The following is a 21,130-nucleotide window of genomic DNA, read 5'->3' on the forward strand; positions in this document are numbered from 1 at the left end:
ACCTAGCCCTGGGTCCTGTGGACAGTTTCTCGGGATGTTTTACTAGTTAAGAGTTTGTTTTCCATTATAAAATCATGTCTTTTGTAGAAAATATATAAACTGAGCAATGTGAAAGACGAGTCAGACGTAACCCCATAGAAGACAGAGTTCATGTTTTGGGCTGTGTGTGTGTGTGTTCACACGATGCGGTCGTGTTCATGTGTATCGCTTGTCACATAGCATCGTACCATCCTCAGTCCCCACGGCACACCAAGCTTGTGCTGAGTCACGCTGCTCTGTTGTGTCTGATGTGTGCGCGTCGTGCTGTGGCGCGTGGCGCTGCTTCTGTCACGAAGTCAGTAGTGGTGCATTGTGTGGTCACCGGCAGGTTGGGGTCAGCCCTCGGGCCGTGCTTCTTGGGCTCTTTGTTGCCCTTAATGATGTGGTTCTTAATGATCACGAGTTCTTCAAAGGTGAGTAAATGGCTGTGGGAACGGGGTGTCCGTCTGCTTGAGTCAGCGCCCGGGCGTGTGCCGGGTGTGTGTCAGCTCAGGTTTCAGTGCTCTGCGGAGGGGTGTCACCTGGAGCCCGCGCCTCTCCAGGTGGGCCCGCACCTCTCCACGTGGCTCTCTCAGCGGCTGGGGAAGCGACACAGACGTCCGGGGCCCGGCTCTCCCTGTCTGTGGGGGCCCGGGGGCAGTGGCCCCCGCTTCCAATGGACCGACAGGCCTGCGGCCCCGCGTGCTGACACCTCTCCGATTGCGTTACCTCGAGGAGGCTGCCGTGGGGTGTGCTCGTGGCGACAGGAGGCAGCGGGGCTCTGTGTGACGATGGCACGTCCCTGCTCCTTCGGTTCAGACACAGGGAAACTGAGGCCCACATGAAGGGAAGTCCTGTCCTGAGAGTCAATCTTCAGGGAAACTTTTATTCTGAATTCATGTGGAGCGTTCTTTTTTTCTCTAGAATTACCGTCTTGAGCAGGAATGACCTCCCTGCAGTCAGAGTGCCAGGTGCCGGGGTTCGAGCCTCTGACCTTGTCTAGTTCTGAGGAGATTGGTAGCATTTTTGTTTATTCAAAAGCACTGGGCAGCCCGGGTGGCTCAGCGGTTTAGCGCCACCTTCAGCCCAGGGTGTGATCCTGGAGACCCGGAATCGAGTCCCACGTCGGGCTCCGTGCATGGAGCCTGCTTCTCCCTCCGCCTGTGTCTCTGCCTCTCTCTCTGTCTCTGTGTCTCTCATGAATAAATAAATAAAATCTTTAAAAAAAAACCCCAAAAGCACCATTAACGGATCTTGAAAAGAGAAAGGAAAGCATAATACAAAGGAAGTTCTAAAAAAAAAAAAAAATACAAAGGAAGTTCTAGACAATGGGAGATAATACAGATTAAAAGCCCATGAACAACCCCAAGGTGCTGGAGACAGTGTGACAGGCCCGCGTGTTTGTCTTTTCTAGGAAATTAACTTGGGGGTTGAGCCAAAGTTTCAGATGGGCAGAGAAACGAACATTCTTCTAAACTTGCAGACACTATGCATGTCGTGTCCTGGTGTCCAGGTCGTGCGTGTGGCCGTCGTGTCTGCTGCAGGCCGGGCCCTGAGGGGTCTTCCTGTTTCAGGAGCTACGTATCTGAACCAAGTCATGCTCCATGTCTTTTTCCCTGCAGATTGCTCCTGGATAGCCCAAAATAGCACTTGCTTTTCTTAGACAAGTATTCATTTTGTAAATTACATACCTGGGTAGGCAACCTTTTAAAATCTAATTTTTCAACTTTCCTTCCTCTGTAATGATTGGAAATTCTGATTCCAGTTAAGTTAGTAATTATGTGGTTTAGCTTTTATAATTTTTAATGACTACAACTGTAGGTGTATTCACAGTTCCGGAACAATTAAAAACTGACATTTTTATTGAAAAGGAGTGTGTACTAAAAATCCGGTTTCCTGGCCAAGAGTATCTTGGGGCATCAGACATTCCATCATAAAACTTCCAGGAGCCTTAGAAAAAGGCTAGAGAAGAACTCCCTTCAGAAAGGCTGCGAACTAAAAAAAAAACAAAAACAAAACAAAAGGCTGCGCACTCACCCCTGTTTTGGCTCATTAGGTGCTGGGTGTCCCTCTGGACGAAGGGGCAGTTTGGTATCGGGGCGTCTCGGTCACTGTTTCTAGGAGGTGCAGCAAGACCCGCTTGTGCTGGGGAGCCTCAGGGTAGAGGCTCTGCACTAATAGGCCCCTCTGCACTATTTCTCGTTCCATGTAGCGTTCAGCTTTGCCCCAGGGGCACGGTGTTCGTGTGCAGGCAAGTGTGTGTACAGGGTGTCAGCGTCAGGCCATGTGCGAAGTCAGAGCACAAGTGTGGGATATTCCTGCCACTCAGAGTGGCATGGCACCCGTTCCCCAGGGCCCCTCCCGGCCACAAGGGTGCGGTGAGCCGGCCGTGCGGGGGGCCAAGGGGCTCCGCCAAGAGGGCCGCTGAGCCCACCTTTGTCAGATTTTGCTGTGTCTAATGTGGCTGTCCCCACTCTTGTTTCTGTGCCTAGGGAAGATCTAGGATTCAGATTTATATCGGAGCAGGTCAGCCACCACCCCCCCATCAGTGCATTTTATTCAGAAGGCCTCAATCAGGACTTCCTGTTTCACGGCTCCATCTACCCGAAGCTGAAGTTCTGGGGCAAGAGCGTGGAGGCCGAGCCCCGGGGGACCATCACGCTGGAGCTGCTCAAGTGAGTGCGGGCGGCGCGGGCCCAGCCTTCCGGTGGAAGGGCCGCAGCCTTCTTTGTTCAGGCGCTTCCAACCGCAGAAACTCTTTCAAAGAGGAACTCCGCGTCAGACCTCACCTGGACGGGTGGGATTCCCACGCCTGCTGGCGGGACAGCTCTCCCTCCGCGTGACCCGGGGAGCTTTAGTCACTGCCACTCGCAACTCTTCTGCTCGCTGATGGCCCCAAGCGCAGCAGCCTGAAACGGCCACCGTTTGCTCCCCCACATGGTTTCTGGGACCGGGGAGCAACATAGCAGGCTGCCCTGGCTCGGGGTCCCTGGAGGTGGCAGGCAGGACGTGAGCCACCTGCATCCCGAAGGTGGCCGGTGGAGCATCTGCTCCTGGGCTCACTTCCATGGCAGTTGGCAGGAAACCTCTGTCGCTCGCTGTGGCCTCTCCATGGGGATATCTGTGCACAGCGTGGTGCCGGCATCCCTGGGAGCTGAGGACCCAAGGGGGGAGGAGCCACCAAGACAGAAGGCGTGGTGTCTTTTACGACCTCATGTTAGAAGTGACCCTTACCTTAAACCCCTGTTGGTCACACAGAGGGCGGGAGGGAGATGAGGGATAACCCCAGGACATAGGGAACGTGGACGTCCTAGAGGCTGCTCACACGCCCGTTAAATCTCAGTCCAGATGCTCCCCAGTGCGGCGTTGACCAGACACCTCATGAAGCAAAACCTGCATCTCTGGCGACCACCTGGATGCTAGAGGACCGGCGTAGGCAGTCCCGGCCGTGGCATGCCTCTGTTCTCGGGGGCGCGAGTCCTGCCAGGGGTAGCCTGCTGGAACCAGGCGTTTGGTACCATTTTTGCTTTGTGCCGGCCCAGCCTGGCTGGTTGCCAGAGAATACCAGCCCCTGAGCCCCGTGCGTCCCAGGGCCGACGAGGTCACCGGGCCCAGTGAGGGCACCCCTTTGCCAGGAAGCGTGCCTGTCTGGTGGTGGTCTTTGCTTTCTTGGGGTGAGGCGTGCAGAATTGAAAAGTGGCAGACGTTACTGATTAATGCGTGTGGGTTCCCCCTGGAAATTTGAGGGGTTCCAGATATTTGTCCTGAAATACTTCTGCTTCGAGCTTATCTCTGCCCTTTATGCCTCATTATGGCTTTTGACACGGCCTCTCTCGAGACGCGGGTCAGGTGATCTTGCTTCACATTCGCGGGGGTTTCTCCTTGGTCAGGCCGTTTGGGAAGGGTGAGGGATAAATGCAGAGGCATTTGGAACATTGTTCCAACAGTCGGTGCACCCCAGCATACCTGCCACGGAGCGACTCCCCGGCCCCCTGGGCCGGTGCGGGATGAGCAAGTCCTGCTGGCAAAGGGGCTGTTGTGTGACAGCTTCCCAGGACAGCCGTGTCCCTGTCTCGGTGGTCTCCTCTTGCTTATTAACTTGTCTTGACATTTAAGTAGAAAGCTTTGTTGATGCTACAAAGGAAAGCAGAAATAAATTTCAAACAAATGCTAAATAAATCACCACCGTTGGAGCCAGTTCAAAGCAGTGTTCTGCTCTTGTACAGATTTTAAGGCAATTATGGTTTAATTCTGTCTGGTATTTTGCTTTTTAGGTCACGCAGTGTCTCTCTCCTTGCTGGCCTCTGACTTGCTTGTTTTCTGGCATGTTTCACAGACACAATGAAGCCTACACCTGGACCAACCCCACCTGCTGTGTACATAATGTAATCATCGGGAAGCTCTGGATAGAGCAGTATGGAACCGTGGAGATTTTAAACCACAGGTAATAGCGCCCGTGGTTGAGTGGTGGTCAGACCGGGCGGATGTGCAGACGCGCCGTGTCCTCGAGGGGCGCCCCCGCCCTGCCCACGGCCGCGGCATCCTGGGGCTGCCTCGCCTGCAGGGAGGGCCGCGCCGGGTGCGGGGGGGCTGGCCGGCGTGGACGCTGCTCGGCGCTCCCACTGTCTTTGGTGCCCCTTGTTGCTTCATGTTTTGGTTTTAGTCACAATAGTGAATTTGTTTTGAGCTTCTAAACTCTGAGGAAGAATGGCGTGATCCCGGATGAAAGTCCCAGCCCTCCTCGGATGCTACCTGCTGTCCGTACCTTCTTCCTGGGAATTCATGGCCTGTCAGCTTTGTTCTCCAGCAGCTTTCTCGAGATACTCGCATATCCTAAGATTCACCCGTTGAAAGTGGAAACTTCAGTGATCTTTAGCGTGTTTACTGAAGCATGCAGCCATCAGCACTGGGCAGTGTGGGACGTTTCTGTCACAGCAGCAGGGTCCCCCTTCCCCCCCCCCCCGGCCCCCGCCGCCTCTGTGTCCCCACGCGTCTCCCCCAGACATTGCACGTCACACAACAGAAGCCTGTGTGTGTTTTCCCCACAGGACTGGAGACAAGTGTGTGCTTCATTTCAAACCTTGTGGATTGTTTGGAAAAGAACTTCACAAAGTGGAGGGGCACATTCAAGACAAAAAGTAGGTCTACACGGACGCCTCAGCGGGGCTCCTCCGGCACGTGGGCCTTGCTAGTGGTGCAGTGATGCCAGTGACATCTGTTCGCGGTAGAAAAAATGATGGTCCTGTGTTGTTTAGAAAAGACATTTCCTTGTTGAGTCTACAAGGAGACGAAGGCTTAGTTTTAAGTGTCGTTTCCGGGTGGTGACTGGTGAGGGTCTGTCTCTCCCTCTCTTGAGGATGAAAGATCTGAGTCTGTTTTCTTTGGGTAAAGCGGATGTGAGGAAATGAGGTGTCCCCACAGAGAGCTAATACTCTGGTTTTGCAGCCGGAACTGAGGTTGGAAACGTGAGCGCGTCGCCTCCTCTTAGCACCTGCATGGGTCGTTGAGCACAACTCAGACCATAGCCCGTGTGAGCCTCCCTCTCAGCGGCTGGTTCTTTCTAGCCTCTAAGCAAGGGACTTTTAAAGTATTTGTGAGCAGAGAGACAAGTTCACAACAGACCTTCCGGGGTTTTCTGTCCTTTGGGCTAGTTACCTTATGTTTTTTATCTCAGATTTCTCATTTTTTTTCCCCTGGTAAGGAATTTGGGTCTTATATAACGTCAGGAAGCTCCTTCCAGCTCCAAAAGCTATACATTTTCTTTTTTTCTTTTCGCCTCTTTTTTTAAAAAGTAGTCTCTGTGCCCAACGTGGGGCTTGAACTCACCACCCCGAGATCAAGGGTCACATGCTCCACTCACTGAGCCAGCCCGGTGCCCCCTACACATTTTTAATTAGAAACAAGTTTTCAGTATAAAGCAGTGGATGCTTCCTCTCCTTCCTACTCTTTGGGTACCAGAAAGTCACCCATTCACACAGCCTGCAAGGTGCTTTCAGGCGTTAGACTCTGAGCATCTTGCCGGTTGAAGTAGGTCAGGACTCAGCCCGCAGACGTGCAGGGACAGCAGCCCTCTTCACAACAAGAGCACTGGCCAGCGCCTGCGCAGCCTCTCCCTGGTGGTGGAAACAACCCAGGCGGAGACCGTGGTCAGCTCACCTGCAGACACGGGGCCATAGGAGCCGAGTCCCTGCCACGCCTCGAGGCCACGCTCACCAGCCCTTGGGGGCTGCAAACCCTTTTCTGATTTCCTGGTTTTCTGTCCTAAATTGGAGTGAGCTCTTCCTAATGCTGTGACTCTCGGATGCAGACTGTGCCAGCCAAGGTGTCTGCCAAGTGATGACTGGTCAAGTGTCCCCTCACCAGTGCCTGCATGCCAGCTTTCCAGGCTGAGCCTTGGAGACAGGGGCCGGGGAGCAGCAAGGATGCCACGTGCCCGGCAGAGTAGCATTTCCAGAGCGCACATGGCCGCTGTGCTTTCCCCGCAGGAGGATGTAAAAAAGAAAAGCAAAAACGGCCCAGTGCTCTTGGCATTCCTTTTGGAATCAGGCGGAGTGCTCTGGTGGTTGATCTGGAAAGTCTCCAGAGATTGTTACTAAACGAAAATCGCAGGCAAGCGATGACGTGGGCATCCAATGTGTGGTTAGAAAGAGCAAACCATGTCACTGGAATTGGAAGGGCTGTTGATGTGATTTATAGGGAAGAGGGGAGGACACAGTGCGTGGAAGTCGTGCGTTTCAGGGACAGTGACCAGACCAGCACGCAGGCGCAAATGACACCAGACGCCCTCGTTTCTCACCTCCTCTTGTTGGCAGGGCCCTGCCAGCGACCCTTTGGGGCTTCGTGTCCTTATCTTCTTCACTTTGCTTTGGCAAATCAGGCCCAAGGAGGGATCCTAAAAGGCAGGTTTTCCTCTTTGCACCTATGTCCAGAGAAGTCCTAACATTGATAAGGAGACAAGTGAGAACAGAGGTTGATCCCATGGTCAAAAGTAACATACTGCATGTTTAGATGAATGATTTATGATTAAAATTCCCTTTGATGGGGCGCCTGGCTGGCTCAGTTGGAAGAACATGTGACTCTTGATCTCGAGGTGGTGAGTTGGGTGTAGAGATTATGGAGAAAGATAAAGTTTAAAAAAACAAAAATAAAAATTTCCTTTGACTACAGCAAAAAGAAGCTCTTTATGATCTATGGAAAATGGACAGAGTGTTTGTGGGGCATAGACCCTGCTGCGTATGAGTCCTACAAGAAACGGGAGAGGAGGGGTGACCCCCTGAGCAAGGCACAGCCGGTAAGTGCTGCCCCCTGCACTGCCCCTCCCCGGGGGGGAGCAGACCCGATGGGTGGGCCCCGGCTTCCGGCTGCTGGAGACGAGTGCTGGGAATCAGCCGTCCCTCTGCTCCCTGTCTGTGGAGCCCCAGCTGGGGAGGAGGAAGGCCTGCAATCTGCCTGTCAGAGCGAGACTGCTTGTCTGTCTGGGTGCTACACGGGGCGGAGCGTGTGTTTGCATTTCGAGTGTGCGGAGGCTGCTGTTGTCAGCTGGGCTGGGGTCTCGGTGCCCCCGTGTTCCCCCAAGCAGAATCCAGTGCACCTGTGTTTCTTCCTGGGAACCCTAGGCTCTGGGTGCTTCTTCATAAACCTCCTGTCTTCCTGCACCTTGCTAGCTTAGACCCTATTAAAAAATCAAGAGAACGTCATGTCTGTGTTTTTAGTTCTGAGAACCAGATAATATATTCCACAGTCAAAAAGTTTTGGCAACAATACTTTTTCCCTGGAGCTTTGGAATACTGATTATCTTAGGGCTAATTATTCTTGAGCTTAAAACTAGAAATGAGGATGGCTCAGGTCACGATCCCAATGTCCTGGGATTGAGCCCCACGTTGGGCTTTCTGCTCAGGGAGGAGCCTGCTTCTCCCTCTGCCCCCTCCCTGGTTGTGCTCTCTTGCACACGCGTGCTCTCTGTCTCTCTCAAATAAATAAAATCTTAAAAAAAAAAACAACAATAAGCAACCCAGAACTAGAAGTGGTAGTTCAAAAGAAGTGTCCAGTTTTTTGAGGTAAGAAGTCATGGGCCAAACCCAAGTGTTCAACGGTTATTTCACAAAGGTGTTCGGCCTCCCCTGGGGTTTCAGTGTCTGGCACTGTGGCGTCCCGTGGGTGCCGTCAGACGGTTCTTCTAATGGTGCTCTTTTACTTGAAAAAAAGGAAAGTTGCATTTGAAGACCACACAGACTCAGAATATGGAACCCATTGAGGATTGGCTTTTAATGCCTTAGCTTGGCTTTGTTGTCCTTTGGGTAACCTAGATGTGAGAGAGAGTTTTATGTGAACACACATTGCCAAGCGGCCTTTATTTAGCCTCTGGCACCAAACCCCATCGAAGTCGGCTCAGGTGGGGGGTCCTGAGGCCACCCGGTCCCACTCAGGCATTCTCCTGTGACCACTGCAGGGCTGCCCACTTCTTTCTCCAGGCCCCACTGATTTTGAAAAGTCAGGTCGTAGTTGTATCTTTTGCTTTCAATGTGGTCTCCAGTTGGGGTTCAGGCTAGAAGCGCTAGGTAACCGTGAAATCGCCACACAGGAGCCAGTTCTTGACTGTGGGCAGGGCTGCAGCGTGAGGACTGTCTCCAGCCCAGGAGCCGCCCTTAGCAAGAACCGTACGAGCTTTTCTAGAAGGTGTCGCCCCCCTTTAATGGTGAGCAGACTCGCTCGAGTGTCGTTTTGTGCTGCAGGTGCCTCTCCCTGCAGGAAAGCCCTGCCTTGCTGCTGACATCCTGCCCTCCCTCTGGGGAGCCCCCCAGCAAAGAGAACATGACGATGTCCTCTCCTCACTAGAGAGCCCATCTTGCTGTGTGCCCAGCGCTGACACTGGCCTGACAGTAGCTCAGGGGTACTGTCCGTCCAGGCTGGCCGTCCCAAGGTGTTCTGTGTTTCAGGACGACAGCTCCCAGAAAGCTGATGGCGACGTGCTAGACGCTGTGCCCGAGGCTCAGGAGACTGTGCATGTCATTCCCGGCAGCAAGCTACTCTGGAGGGTCAACACTCGGCCCCCCAACTCTGCCCAGGTTCGTCTGCCCCCTGCCATGCCTGCCACCCACCCCCCTCAAGTCTAGGCCTCTCCGTGGCCCCCAGTGCCCCCGACCCCTGGCCAGGCCCCACAGCTGTGCCTTGGTCCCGTGTCCACGCTGTGGCCCAGAGCCGAGGGCCCTCTGTCACTGGGTTGCACCCTGCGTGGGCCCCCTGGCCTCCCCGCAGCAAATGCAGTGCTCTCCCCACCTGGCGTGTGAGGTGGTGACCCGGGCCGCACGCAGTATGACAGGTGCCTGGTCTAGCAACCTGCACCAGCTGAGCCTTACGAAGGGGCTTCCGCGGCGGTTGTGAGAGATTATTTTTCTGACTTGTCAGTTTAGAGGCTTAGTGCGTTTTGGTATATATTTTTGAAAGTTGCACTTATAATTTATGTTGCATATAATCTTGTATTATGTACAATAACGTACAACATATAACTAATAGATACAATAACGTGTGATAAACTTATTTTAACAATTATTTTGTTTATACATAAATTATATATACAACATATTATGTAACCTATCGTGTCATTACGTCCTGTTAACATAGCAGAACATGTAAAATAACTAGAAGGAAATAAAACATCCACCTATGCACATATTACGTGGCACAGCCACTGCCCCTCTCGGCTGAATGTAAAATAGTACAATGACGGAACAAGAGGCAGATTTCTCTTGAGGGAACACCTTTTACAAATAGGGTTCCTCCCTCCATCCTTTGGGGTGTGTGGGGAGCTGCCCTGCCCGCCAACATGGGGGGCGTCAGGCCCCAGGAGCAGAGCTGGAGCACAGGGTGGGCACCGCCCCCCTGCCCCCACCCCTGTGCCTGTGGAGGTGCTGGTGACACAGGCAGCCTTGTCCCACTGGTGGGGCCGCATCCGGGCGGGTGGATCTGCAGGGCAGGCCCCCAGGGCAGGTGACACTCAGCTGATCCCAGTGGCTGCTGGCCGTGAGTGGTGACAGAAAGCAGTGCCATTTGGACTAACAGCTTCCGTCCTTCCTCTCCCAGATGTACAATTTCACCAGTTTCACCGTCAGCCTCAACGAGCTGCAGAGCGGCATGGAGAAGACCCTGGCCCCCACGGACTGCCGCCTGCGCCCCGACATCCGCGGCATGGAGAACGGCGACATGGGTGCGCTTGCAGGCTGGTGGGGGAGGGGCGCGGGCTGCAGGTGGACGGACGGGGACACCTGGGACAGTGCTTCTCGTGCTCTCCATGCTAGAAGAGTTTTTAGAATTGTAGCCAGTTGTAGACACAATTAGGCTACATGAAAAATGAAATGAAACAGGATACACGCAAAATACAAGTCCCCCAGATTTTATTATTAGTGTCAACAGACATTAGGGTGACATTCCAAAGATGATATGTGTTGTTCTTTAAAGGTCAGCATAGGGCAGCCCAGGTGGCTCAGCGGTTTAGCGCTGCCTTCGGCCCAGGGTGTGATCCTGGAGACCTGGGATCGAGTCCCACGTCAGGCTCCCTGCATGGAGCCTGCTTCTCCCTCTGCCTGTGTCTCTGCCTCTCTCTCTCTCTCTCTCTCTCTCTCATGAATAAATAAATCAAAATAAAAAAAAATTTAAAAAAAAAGCAAAGGCCCCATGTCCCAGGCTCAGCCGCTCACATGCTGAGGATGTGTCCATGTGAGGAGGGAACTGGCCGCCTGCTGGCTGCCTGGGTCAGGGCAGTGGCCCGTGACTCCCCGGAAGTCCGTCCGAAGTGGCCCTGGGTGTTGTTTACACCGTTGGCGTTGAGTGGAGAGACTGCACAGGGCGGAGTGGGTGGGCAGCCCCTGCTCCCTCGACAACCAGCCTCTGGGTTCGCACTCACAACCGGGCAGCAGCCCTTGGGTGCCTCGTGCCGACTGAGCCTGAGGTTCAGGTCCCTGGGACCGTCTTCTGCAGAAGAGGCTCCTGCTGCCCCTGCCCCCCTGGGGGCTGCCCGTGAGCCTCACGGCGCCCTTGCCTGTGCCGGCCCGCAAGCTCGGCCGCCCTTCCCTGCGTGGTGGGAGCACGCGGCCTCTCCCCACGGCCCTGCTGGTGTCGGGGCGCCGCCGTGCACTCGAGGCCAAGTTTGGTTTGCAGAGATGGCATTTTAGCCAGTGTGACTTCTCGTCTGGGCCTGGAGGTGGGGGCGTCCCGGCATCTGCTTCCTTGAGCGCTCACCTCTGCTTCACCGTCCACCCTGACTCCTGACCCCCACCGTGTGCTTGTCCCCAGATCTGGCGAGCCAGGAGAAGGAGCGGCTCGAGGAGAAGCAGAGGGAGGCCCGGAGGGAGCGAGCCACTCAGGAGGCCGAGTGGCAGACGAGGTGAGGCCCGGTGGCGGGAGGGGCGGTGGCGAGGGCCCCCGTGTGCCCATGATGGAGCAGAAGCAGTGCCGGGTCCCGTCAACACGGGCTCAGGAGCACCGACGGGCCGCGCCCCCAGAAGGCGAGCACTTACCCCTGCCCGCAGCGTCTGACGCTGAGGGCTCCTCTCGTGAGGGCCTATTTTAAAGGGACGCTGGGTGGCTCGGCGGTTTAGTGCCTGCCTTCAGCTCGGGGCGTGACCCCGGGGTCCTGGGATCGAGTCCTGCGCTGGGCTCCTGCAGGGAGCCTGCTTCTCCCTCTGCCTGGGTCTCTGCCTCTCTCTGTGTCTGTCATGAATAAACACATAAAATCTTTAAAAAAATAATAATAAAGGGAACATAGTTGGAACCAAGCTGTGGAGGGAAGGAAAACAGCTTTCAGACAGGTGACACTGCGGAAGAAATAGTGTGTTTAGCCATCACCCTGTGGCACTGCCGCCTGCAGGCTGCCTCTCGCATCACCTGCCATGAGGCACAGGTGGCCTGAGGGGCCACGGCTGGTGACGGGAGCGCGGATGGGGAGGGTGGGAGCCCTGTGTGCCTGGGGGTGCCTGCAGGTCAGCCACACCTGTGTTCAGACCAGGTGAGAGGGAGATTCAGAGAGACAGTTATGCAGAGAGACAGAGATGCAGAGACACAGACACAGAGGCAGAGAGACAGTCACAGACAGAGACATAAAGACACAGGCAGACACAGAGATGCAGAGAGACAGACGGGGAGCAGACACCACTGGCCCTGGGCTGCCTCCTGCTTTCTCACGGGAATTGTGGCGAGTGTGGTTTGTCTGTAATCATAATGGAGAATAACCCATTGGATGAGGATTCAATCAGGTAAGTGCTGTAATGTTTCAGCATAATTGAAAATACGTATCTGTTAAAATGTTAGTCCTGCAGAAATCTTCGGGTGGTCTTGAGCCGTTTTGTTAGTGTTTCTTCCAGTCATCCTTCATACTTCGTAGTAATTGTCCTCAAGGCTCCATACAGTCGCCTCCAGTGGCGGTCATATGACCAACATATTTAAATCTATTCTTCAGGCTTGGGCTCCCAATTTGATTTGATATTATGCTTTCAGTAGTTTGATACTTAGAATTGGCTTCATTCCAAAAAAAGCTTGAAAAGAGTTAAACTTCCTTCATTGTTTTTAAGTAGTCGATTTAAAAAATACATTGTGGAAATAATGATATTTTTGTCCTAAGATGATTACTTCCACTTTGTGAGTCCCCCACATCCACTCTATGATAACTTGCAGGCATCCTTTGTTGCCTTCACTTTGTGCAACAGAAGTAGGGGGATGGGGGTCCATGAGGGGAAGGGGGAGGGGTTTAGGGGGGAGGGGAAGGGTAGGGGCTGCAGGGACACGGGGTGGAGGGGTGCAGAGGGAGAGGGTAGGGAGGAGTGCAAGGGGAGAGGATGGAGGGCTGTAGGAGCGAGGTCATGGGGAAGGGGGATGAGGTACGTGGTGGGGAGGTAGGGGCCACAGGGAGTGGGGCGTGAAGGGGCTGGGGGTTGGCTACAGGAGTAGGGCCACGGGGGCAATGTGAGGGGACGGGTGCAAGGGGAGGGGGGCTGTAGGAGTGAGGACATGGGGGCGGTACGGGGCTACGGGGGCATGAGGTGCAGGGTGGGGGCCTCAGCGGGGCATGGGGGGGGCACGGGTGCAGGGGCGCAGGTGCCCCAGGGGAGCCAGTGGGGGCTTCCTCAGGCGCACGCCAGAACCGCAGCCGGTGGCAGCCCGCGGTGTCCCTCTGGCCCCAGCCCCCCCGCCCAGGTAGATGCCGGCCCTGGGGAGCGCCGCGCTGTAGAGGCGCAGGTGCTGTTGAGCCGACTGCCACCGGGCTCGCTGATGGCCCGGCGTGTTTCCTGTTGAATCCGTGAGGTTTGGCCGGGAAGTGGACAGCGGCCTGGTGGGTACGGGAGAGCCCCCGAGGGAGAAGGTGATTGAGCCCTGGCTGCGGGCAGGGCCGCAGGGCCGCGGGGCCGCGTGTTGCCGTGGGAACCCGTCACCCTCGGAGGGAGTGGGCCCTGACCGCGCCGCCTCCTGAGCGCCGCCTCTGTGTTGCAGGTGGTTCCACCAGGGCAGCAACCCGCACACGGGAACTCCCGACTGGTTGTACACAGGGGGTTACTTTGAGCGGAATTTCTCACGCTGCCCGGATATCTACTGAGGGGCTGGAGGGCCCCGGGCCCGGGACCAGAGGCTGGACTCCATCACGTGGCTGCTCCGAGCCCCGCTCACAGCAGAGACCAGCTTTTCCAGCGACTGTGTTCGTGGCGACAGCACCGTCCCCGGTGGAGGATTTTATTCTAATTAACTTTTGATTGCCAAACATTTTACTACTGTTGCAGCCTCTTCATAAAGCTTCACTTGGGATCATCATGTGCTCGTTAAGGGTGGAAAGGAAAATCCTTTGCGGTCCCCTCACGTGATGGGCCTGGGCTGGGCGTGTGTGGCTTACCGCACCCTCCTCCTCCTCCGTTCATGATGCAGTGACCAGAGGGGCTCCTGTAGTCCTAGACCCCTCCATGTCCTCCTTGTAACGCGGGCACAGGCTTTCTGAGACTGATGTGAATTTGAACAGTAACAGGGGAAGACGGATCTTGAGAAAAGTCCTTCGAAGAGTTTTGTACAGGCCAGGAGTTGCCTCCTGAATTATGGTTAATACGGGAGTGAAGATTTTCAAAGCATCAGATTGAATGAAATGAAAAGTTGTCAGATTCTGTATTTTTTACCAATCTTCAATAATGTAAAGATTACTTTTAAAATATTTAAGTTAAAAGTACTTGAATAGTATTTTGCCGAAAAGCAAGATATGCATTAATCACCAATTGTATACTGTCCCAAATGAAGCATTACCGTGACCCCTAGGGCGGCCAGGAGCCTTGAGGGCTGTTGACAGAACTCCCCAGGCTCTGGCCCCGTCTGCTCCTCTCGCACCGGGGCTTCGTAGTCCCTGCGGGCCACGCCCGGTCGCAGAGTGGGAGCCACTGCTTGCAGCCTTCCACCTGGGCCCGCGGCGCTGTCCCGTCCCCGTCTCCCCAGCATGCACGTCACGGCGGGTGTGCGCCGCGGGAGGGTCCGAAGCAGAGTCTGCTCACAGCCCGGAATTAAAGCTATTTAACAAAAAATAGGCGTATGTCCATTTTAGCAAACACCTTGTCAAGTGACTGTGGTCTTTCTGTAGAAACGTCGCCGCCACAGACGGCAGAGCTGAGCGCGCGGGCACACTTGCACACTCAGGCACACGCGCGAGGTCGGACGTATGGAGGGGTGGGTTCTCCGTGAGAGGGTGTCTCAGTGCGTGCCCGGGCTTCAGCATCACATTTGTAATTAAACCACTTTTAAAAGCGAGTACCTGTTCCGAAGGCTTGACTTTGTAGCTTTGGAAACCCGAAGCCAAGGTGTTCAGTGGAACCGAGAGCATCTGCTCGGCGGGGACAGAGCGGAGCCAGACGAGATCTTGGCGCATCCGGGGGTCTGGAGGGGGAATCCCGTGGCCGTGCCCGTGGCTGTGGCCGGCTCGTTGTCCACGAGGGAGGGCAAGCTGAAAATGCTGGAGGCCACAGCCTGGGGCACATTTTAAATGACAGTATTTAGGGCATTTTAACAACTTCTGTTGAAACGAGTCTGTTTCTCGGTGGCACCAGTGGCTGGCCAGCGAGGTTTGTGCTCGTGGGTCCGCCAGTGAGGTCGGGGTTCCGGGGCTGCTCCACAGGCGCCCGACCGCCACCGCCACACGGGCACGTTTGCCAGGCCCTTGTCACTCGGCTTAGCAGGTTTTAAACTGCTGTTTTTGCAGATGCTAACACGTAAAGTTACTGCCTCCACTTGGTCTCCCTTCTCATCTCAGATGTCAGATGCTGGCCTGTAAGAGTCTTTCAGTAGAAAATGCATTTTAAAAACACACACCTGCTACCTACGGGTTTGACCCTTGCAGAATGCTATGGCCTTCTCGGCCACGTGATGTCATCATGGCTTTGCCACAAGGGCCCAGGAGCCTTTTAGAGTAATATTGTGGCTTAGAACGCCCACAGAGAATGAAAAGTCGAGCACACTCTCCCCCCAAAACTTGATATTTTGGTTTTGGTCCCCTTTAAAGTTAGGATTCATTGACACGTCCCTTGACTCGGTGCACATTTGTGAAGAGCCACTGGAGGTTTAGCCATGGACAGACAGATGCTGTCTTGAAGTCTGTCTCATGTACAGTGTAAACTAATGTCACGGGGCCCCGTGGCGCTGACCACACTTCACAGGCCGCCTCATGTTGGGGACCGACGGTCGTATCTGGGTCCCAGGGCTGGCACAGTCTGTCCTGGAGTGGCCAGGCTCAGGGCATCACCAGCACCGGCTTGGCCATGGCTCGGCCATGGCTCGTGCTCAGGAGAAGGCCGTGGAGAAGCGGGCCCCGGTCCTTCAGGGACGCCACCACATTTTGTCACACGACGCTGCCACCGAATCCATAACCAGCCAAAGCACTTGCGTCTCCGCAGGGTCCAGAGGGCCCCTCCTCGCAGACACGGTGCCTTGGGAAGGTGGCGGCCACGTGGGAGTGTTGGCACAGCCCTCCCAACGAGGTGGCAGCCCGAGTGGCCGCAGGCAGGGCGCCCCTGAGGAGCAGCTCCCAGGGCTCCCGTGTTCTCGGCCGCCACATCCCCTTCAGACCCCACCCGCGAGGCTCACGATGCCCGTGCTTGTGGGAGGGCCGGCCCAGGAGCTGCCAGATGCACATCTGGTGTGGGGCCCGGTGTGGGGCCCGATGTCAGACCCAGCAGGCGCGGCAGCCGAGGGGTCAGGGGCGGCCCTGGCGGCCTCGTGTCTGAGCGTGGAGCCCCCCTCCGTGGAAGGCGTTCGCGGTGGCTGTGGAGGACATGCCATCTGCTTGCTGCGTCCTGGTGGGTCCCTGGGGGTCAGGCAGTCAGACCAGAATGAGAGACACTGGGAGATGGTGACTTCCTGGCTGTACCAGTCGCCAGCGTCCACGGAGCACGGAGGGGCCAGGGAGGTGGTGGGCCCGGGGCAGAGTCAGCACCGACCTCCCGCCTGGCCTGGTTTCTCCGGGCGCAACGTCCAGACCTTCCGACGTCTTCCAGAGGACTTTCCGGGTCCGCTGTGGGTGCGAAGCGCGGCGTCCCCGATCAGAGGGCGCTACTCAGGGACTCGCTGGCCTCTGCATTCTCGGCGTGAGGGTTTTGCAAAGTGAAAAGAGCATTTTTGATGTCTTGCTGAGTTTCCTGGACGGTCCGTCCTTGCGTGGTTGTACCGTTCCTTTGCCGCTTTGGGAACCAGACGGTCCTGGGTCACACCGCTGGTAGAGGGCCACGGCGTCCCCGCAGCGGGCAGCGGCTCAGACACCGGCCCCCCTTCCTGCCGAGCGTGTGTGCGGCCGGTCCTCAGCACTGTTTATCCTGTCGGTGCCGCGTGGAAATGTCAGGCAAGAACATGCGCTAGTGAGATGCATTTATTTTTATAATATGTAATAACTGGCAGCGCCCATCTGTATAAACAGAATCAACCACTCTTAGATTGTTTGGGGGGGACTGGTGCGGCTCTCTGAAGGTAAATGTTAAACCCTAGCTCCAAATACACATCTCTTTGAAAATGAGTTGTAGCTGACATTTGCTTTGCACTGAACAATTTTTCACTGTCTCAGCTGTTCTGGCCTCTCTGAAAAGGGTTGCAGATCGGCTACAGATGAGTCCCCGGGCTCTGTAGGATTGGCCCAGTTAATGGATTGTCCCAGAAAACTGCTGGTCATGGTGGACAGGGGGCTCAGGGAACACTTGTGACACCATTGGGCAGGCACACGGGATGGGTGAAGGGGCCCGTGTTCTCCGAGCAGTGGGGAGCCCTGAGCGACCATCTCTCTCCTCTCCCGGGGATCAGAGCCAATTGCTGAAAGCATTGAAATGCCCGGAACACCATGTGTGTTTGCCTCGAAGTCCTTGCTGCCTGGCTGCCGTCCTGGGTGCCCAGCAGCTACATACTTCCCGGGAGGATGAGCTGAGCGGAGACAGTCCTCCATCCGACAGCTGCTGCGGTGGCTCTGGTCCACGAGACGGCAAAGCCCCCAGGGTGCACAGGCTCCTCCACAGCTGCCGTGTCTGATGCCGGGACCGCGGGGCCCTCGGCGCTGCCGGAGCCAGACCTCCTGTCTGGGGAGCTTACCACCCAGTCCAACCAGCAGAGGAGGAAAAGGGGGTGCAGGAAGGTGAGCTTGCCCCCGGTTTCACGCAGGTAAATGGAGGAAGTGGGATTGGCCCTTGTTTGTGGTGAAGCTTACCCTGTGTGCACTTGACAGGAGTTCCTATACTGTGAGATGACGGGGATGTCAACAACATTGGAGGGGGAAAGGACAGTGTCTTCAACAGATAGTGCTGGGGGACCCAGACCCCGACCTCACACCTCCTACGACATTAACTCCACGTGGGTCAAAGGCCTAAAACCGTAAAACTCTTAGAAGAAAGTGCAGGGCACAAGCTTAGCAACGTTGGACTTGGCAGTGATTTCTGGGGTAGGACACCGAAGGCACAGGCGGAAACTTAATGTTGGTGCATCAGACGCTATCATCGGGTAAAAAAATGCAACCCATAGAATGGGAGAAAATACACCTTTGACGTCTGGTAGGGGACTGACCTCGAGGATAGGCAGAGAAACTCTAAAACTAAACAGAAACGAACCTGATCCAAGAAGAGGCCGAAGGCTCCAGCAGGCATTTCTGCACAGAAGATGCACACAGGGCCCACAAGCCCCTGAAAAGATGCTTGGCATCGCTAACCACGTGGGAAATGCAAATCAAAGCTACAGTGAGATCCCACCTGACACCCACGAGGATGGCAAGTGTGGAAAACAAGCAAACCCAGGAGCTGGCGGGAGTGTGGATGCATTGGAACCCTGTGCAGCGCTGCTGGAACCTCAAAGGGCGCAGCTGCTGTGGGAAACGGGGTGGCAGTTCCGCACAACATTACAAATAGAATTACCCGATGAGCCAGTAATTCCACTGTGGGCTTTTTTTTTTTTAAGATTTTATTTATTTATTCATGAGCAACACAGAGAGACAGAGACACAGGCAGAGGAAGAAGCAGGCTCCCTGTGGGGAGCCCAATGCAGGACTCGATCCCGGGACCCCAGGACCTCGCCCTGGGCCGAAGGCAGACGCTCAACCGCTGGGCCCCCCAGGGGTTCCCTCCACTGTGGTTCTGTGCCCGAGAGAGTGGAAAGCAAAGTCCTGAAGACGCACTTCCAGGTTGACGGCCACGTCCTCCACCGTGGCTGAATCACAGGAGCCACCCAGGGGTCCGCCGGGGGGGTGAGTGTGATCTCGGCCTACGAGGGGCTACTGCTCAGCCTGGAGGACGGGCATCGGGGACCCGCGGCCGCACGGGCACATCCCGAGGACGTCGTGCTGGGTGACACGGCAGCCCAGGGGCCGGCGCTGCGGGCTTCCACTTACAGCACGTGGGCGGGGGGACGGGGCTGGGGGCAGACGGGGCTGGGGGCGGCTCTGTGCCAGGTGACGGGGCTCTGCAGGCGGACGGTGGCGCCGCTGCACGTCGCGGCGTCTTTGCCACCAGCACATGGCACGCTCCACGAGGGTTAAGGTGGTCACGCTCATGTCGTGTATATTTTACCACAATAAAAAAAAAATGGAAAGAAGTTCTCTGCCGTTGCGGGGGGGGGGGGGGGGGCAGGGCAGGGCACTCCTGCGACGCTGGAGCGGTGGGGGCAGGGGTGGGGCGGGGGCGGGCCCCCCAGGCAGCAGGTCCTCGGGCTGTGAGCGTGCGCCCGCCCGCTGGGTGCTGACGGCCGGAGGGGTGCGTGTGCCCAGCCACGGGGCAGTTCTCGCCCTTGCTGTGCCTCCGATTCCCCCCAAGAAGAAAGGATCGCTGACAGGAAAGAAACAAGGAAAGACAGACAGACGGCAGCAAAACCCGCCTGCCGGGGCACGTGGAGGCTCCGCCGGCGAAGCGTCTGCCTCCGGCCCAGCTCGTGATCCGGGGGTCCTGGGATCGCGTCCGCGTGGGCTCCCGGCTCAGGCTCTCGGTCTCCGTCAAATAAAATCTTTAAAGAAGCAAAACCTGCCTCCAAACCGTGTCGTCAGGTGGCTGTGCCGCTGTGTCCCCAGCACCCAGCACTGTCACGTTCTGTCCCCAGCCTTCTCGTCACGTTTCAATTTGCCTTCTCCTAGGAATAGTGGCGTGGGCTCTTCTCCCGTGCCTCCCGCGGCTGTACCCCTTTGGTGCCGCGTCTGGGCACGTGTCCTGCGCCCGTCCAGTTGCGCCCGTGGTCCCCGTGCCCTGCCCGCCGCCCCGCAGCCGGAGGTGGGCGCACCCGGGGGCCACGGCCACCTGTCTGCCTGTGGCCACTGTCCTGGCCGGACATCTGTGGGGGGCCGGCCTCAGACACGGGCCCCCGGCTGGAGGAGAGGGGTGCTTGGGGGGCCTGCAGGCCGCGGGCTGGGCCGGGAGCTCACTCCCAGGGTCTGCAGAGCTGGTTTCCCGCGGCCTCCTGGGGCAGCGTTCTAACTTCCCCTGACGTTGAAGTGCCACCCGCCTGCTGGCCCGTGTTCAGGCGGCCACTGGACTTCCCGGAGCGTGGGGCACCGGGGGCTCGCTGTCACGGGCTCTGGGACCCGGGGTCTCAGGAATGAGCCGGGCCCCGCGGAGCTCGTGTGTCTGGGTCTGCCCTGCGGGTGTTTACCTTCCTGGGAAATGAAGAAGAGTCAGCGCACCTCATGCCACCTCATTACTTATTAACATAAACAACAGTTTTAATGAAAAACAGCAATGTTTTCTAGCACAAAGCGACACTGGTGATTCTTTAGATCACAAGGCAATGGCTACAGAACCTGGGCGCTGAGCGGGGGCAGCTGGCTCTGGTTTCAGGCTCAGGTCCGGCCCAGCAGGGCCCGCTTGGGGCTCCCTCTCCCTCAGGCCCTCCCCTGCCCCGCGGTCTCTCGCGCCCTAAAATAAATAATAAATCTTAAAAAAAAAAAAAGTGGTTGCGCTTCAAACTAGGTACAGAACATTATGTAGAAATTAAATGCATCAGCCCCACGTGTTACCAGCCCCAGTAAGTCTTCCAAATAGAAACTACCTTCCACTTGGATGCTTTCTACGGGAAGGGTCCCGCCAAGGGGTCACGCCAAGGTTTACGCCTGCGGAAGGGCGCAGATGGTACTGGCAGGCGGCGGGGGCGGGCGCCTGGTGGCCTTGCCTCTGGAGGGGCTGGCTGTGCCCACCTGGTGCCTGCGAGAACTGGCAGCAGGGGCAGGACGGACCCGGGGGCTCAGCAGCCAGGGCTCCAGGCCTCCTGGCCAACACCTGGCGGGGCTTCACCCACCGCTCCGCTTCCTCCCACGCGGAGCACACATGAGCCTTGGGGGCCTCACACCAGCACTGTCCCCCTGGGAGGAGATGGGGGGAGAGAGGGAGGGGGACCCTGGGGGAGATGGGGGGAGAGAGGGAGGGGGACCCCGGGGGAGATGGGGGGTGGGAGGGAGGGGGACCCCGGGGGAGATGGGGGGAGAGAGGGAGGGGGACCCCGGGGGAGATGGGGGGAGAGAGGGAGGGGGACCCCGGGGGAGATGGGGGGAGAGAGGGAGGGGGACCCCGGGGGAGATGGGGGGAGGGGACCCCGGGAGGAGAGGAGGAGGGGACCCCGGGGTAGATGGAGGGGGGAGGGGACCCCGGGGGAGATG

The 21,130-nt window shown here is 56.7% G+C and overlaps 1 protein-coding gene and 1 long non-coding RNA gene across 6 annotated transcripts in view; one reads left to right on the forward strand and one right to left on the reverse strand.

The window, feature by feature from the left end:
* The window catches only part of OSBPL2 (oxysterol binding protein like 2), a 42,051-nt gene extending 27,267 nt beyond the window's left edge, over positions 1-14,784 (forward strand). For all 5 annotated transcript variants that reach the window (XM_038572789.1, XM_038572790.1, XM_038572791.1 and 2 more), the window contains 8 exons: positions 2,511-2,693; positions 4,355-4,462; positions 5,067-5,156; positions 7,186-7,309; positions 8,955-9,083; positions 10,099-10,222; positions 11,308-11,398; positions 13,498-14,784. In XM_038572789.1, coding sequence (XP_038428717.1) covers positions 2,511-2,693; positions 4,355-4,462; positions 5,067-5,156; positions 7,186-7,309; positions 8,955-9,083; positions 10,099-10,222; positions 11,308-11,398; positions 13,498-13,600 — 952 coding nt within the window. In that variant the 3' untranslated portion in view covers positions 13,601-14,784. The remainder of the gene's footprint in view (positions 1-2,510; positions 2,694-4,354; positions 4,463-5,066; positions 5,157-7,185; positions 7,310-8,954; positions 9,084-10,098; positions 10,223-11,307; positions 11,399-13,497) is intronic.
* Positions 14,785-19,160: 4,376 nt separating this feature from the next.
* Positions 19,161-20,826, reverse strand: LOC119865576. Its single transcript, XR_005378106.1, has 3 exons — positions 20,527-20,826; positions 19,779-20,134; positions 19,161-19,614 (listed from the first exon to the last, which is right to left on the reverse strand). It is a non-coding gene; the product is annotated as an uncharacterized LOC119865576 (long non-coding RNA).
* Between the last annotated feature and the right edge of the window lie 304 nt (positions 20,827-21,130).

This window comes from Canis lupus, chromosome 24, assembly GCF_011100685.1.
Source record: "Canis lupus familiaris isolate Mischka breed German Shepherd chromosome 24, alternate assembly UU_Cfam_GSD_1.0, whole genome shotgun sequence".
Classification (NCBI taxonomy): Eukaryota; Metazoa; Chordata; class Mammalia; order Carnivora; family Canidae; genus Canis; species Canis lupus.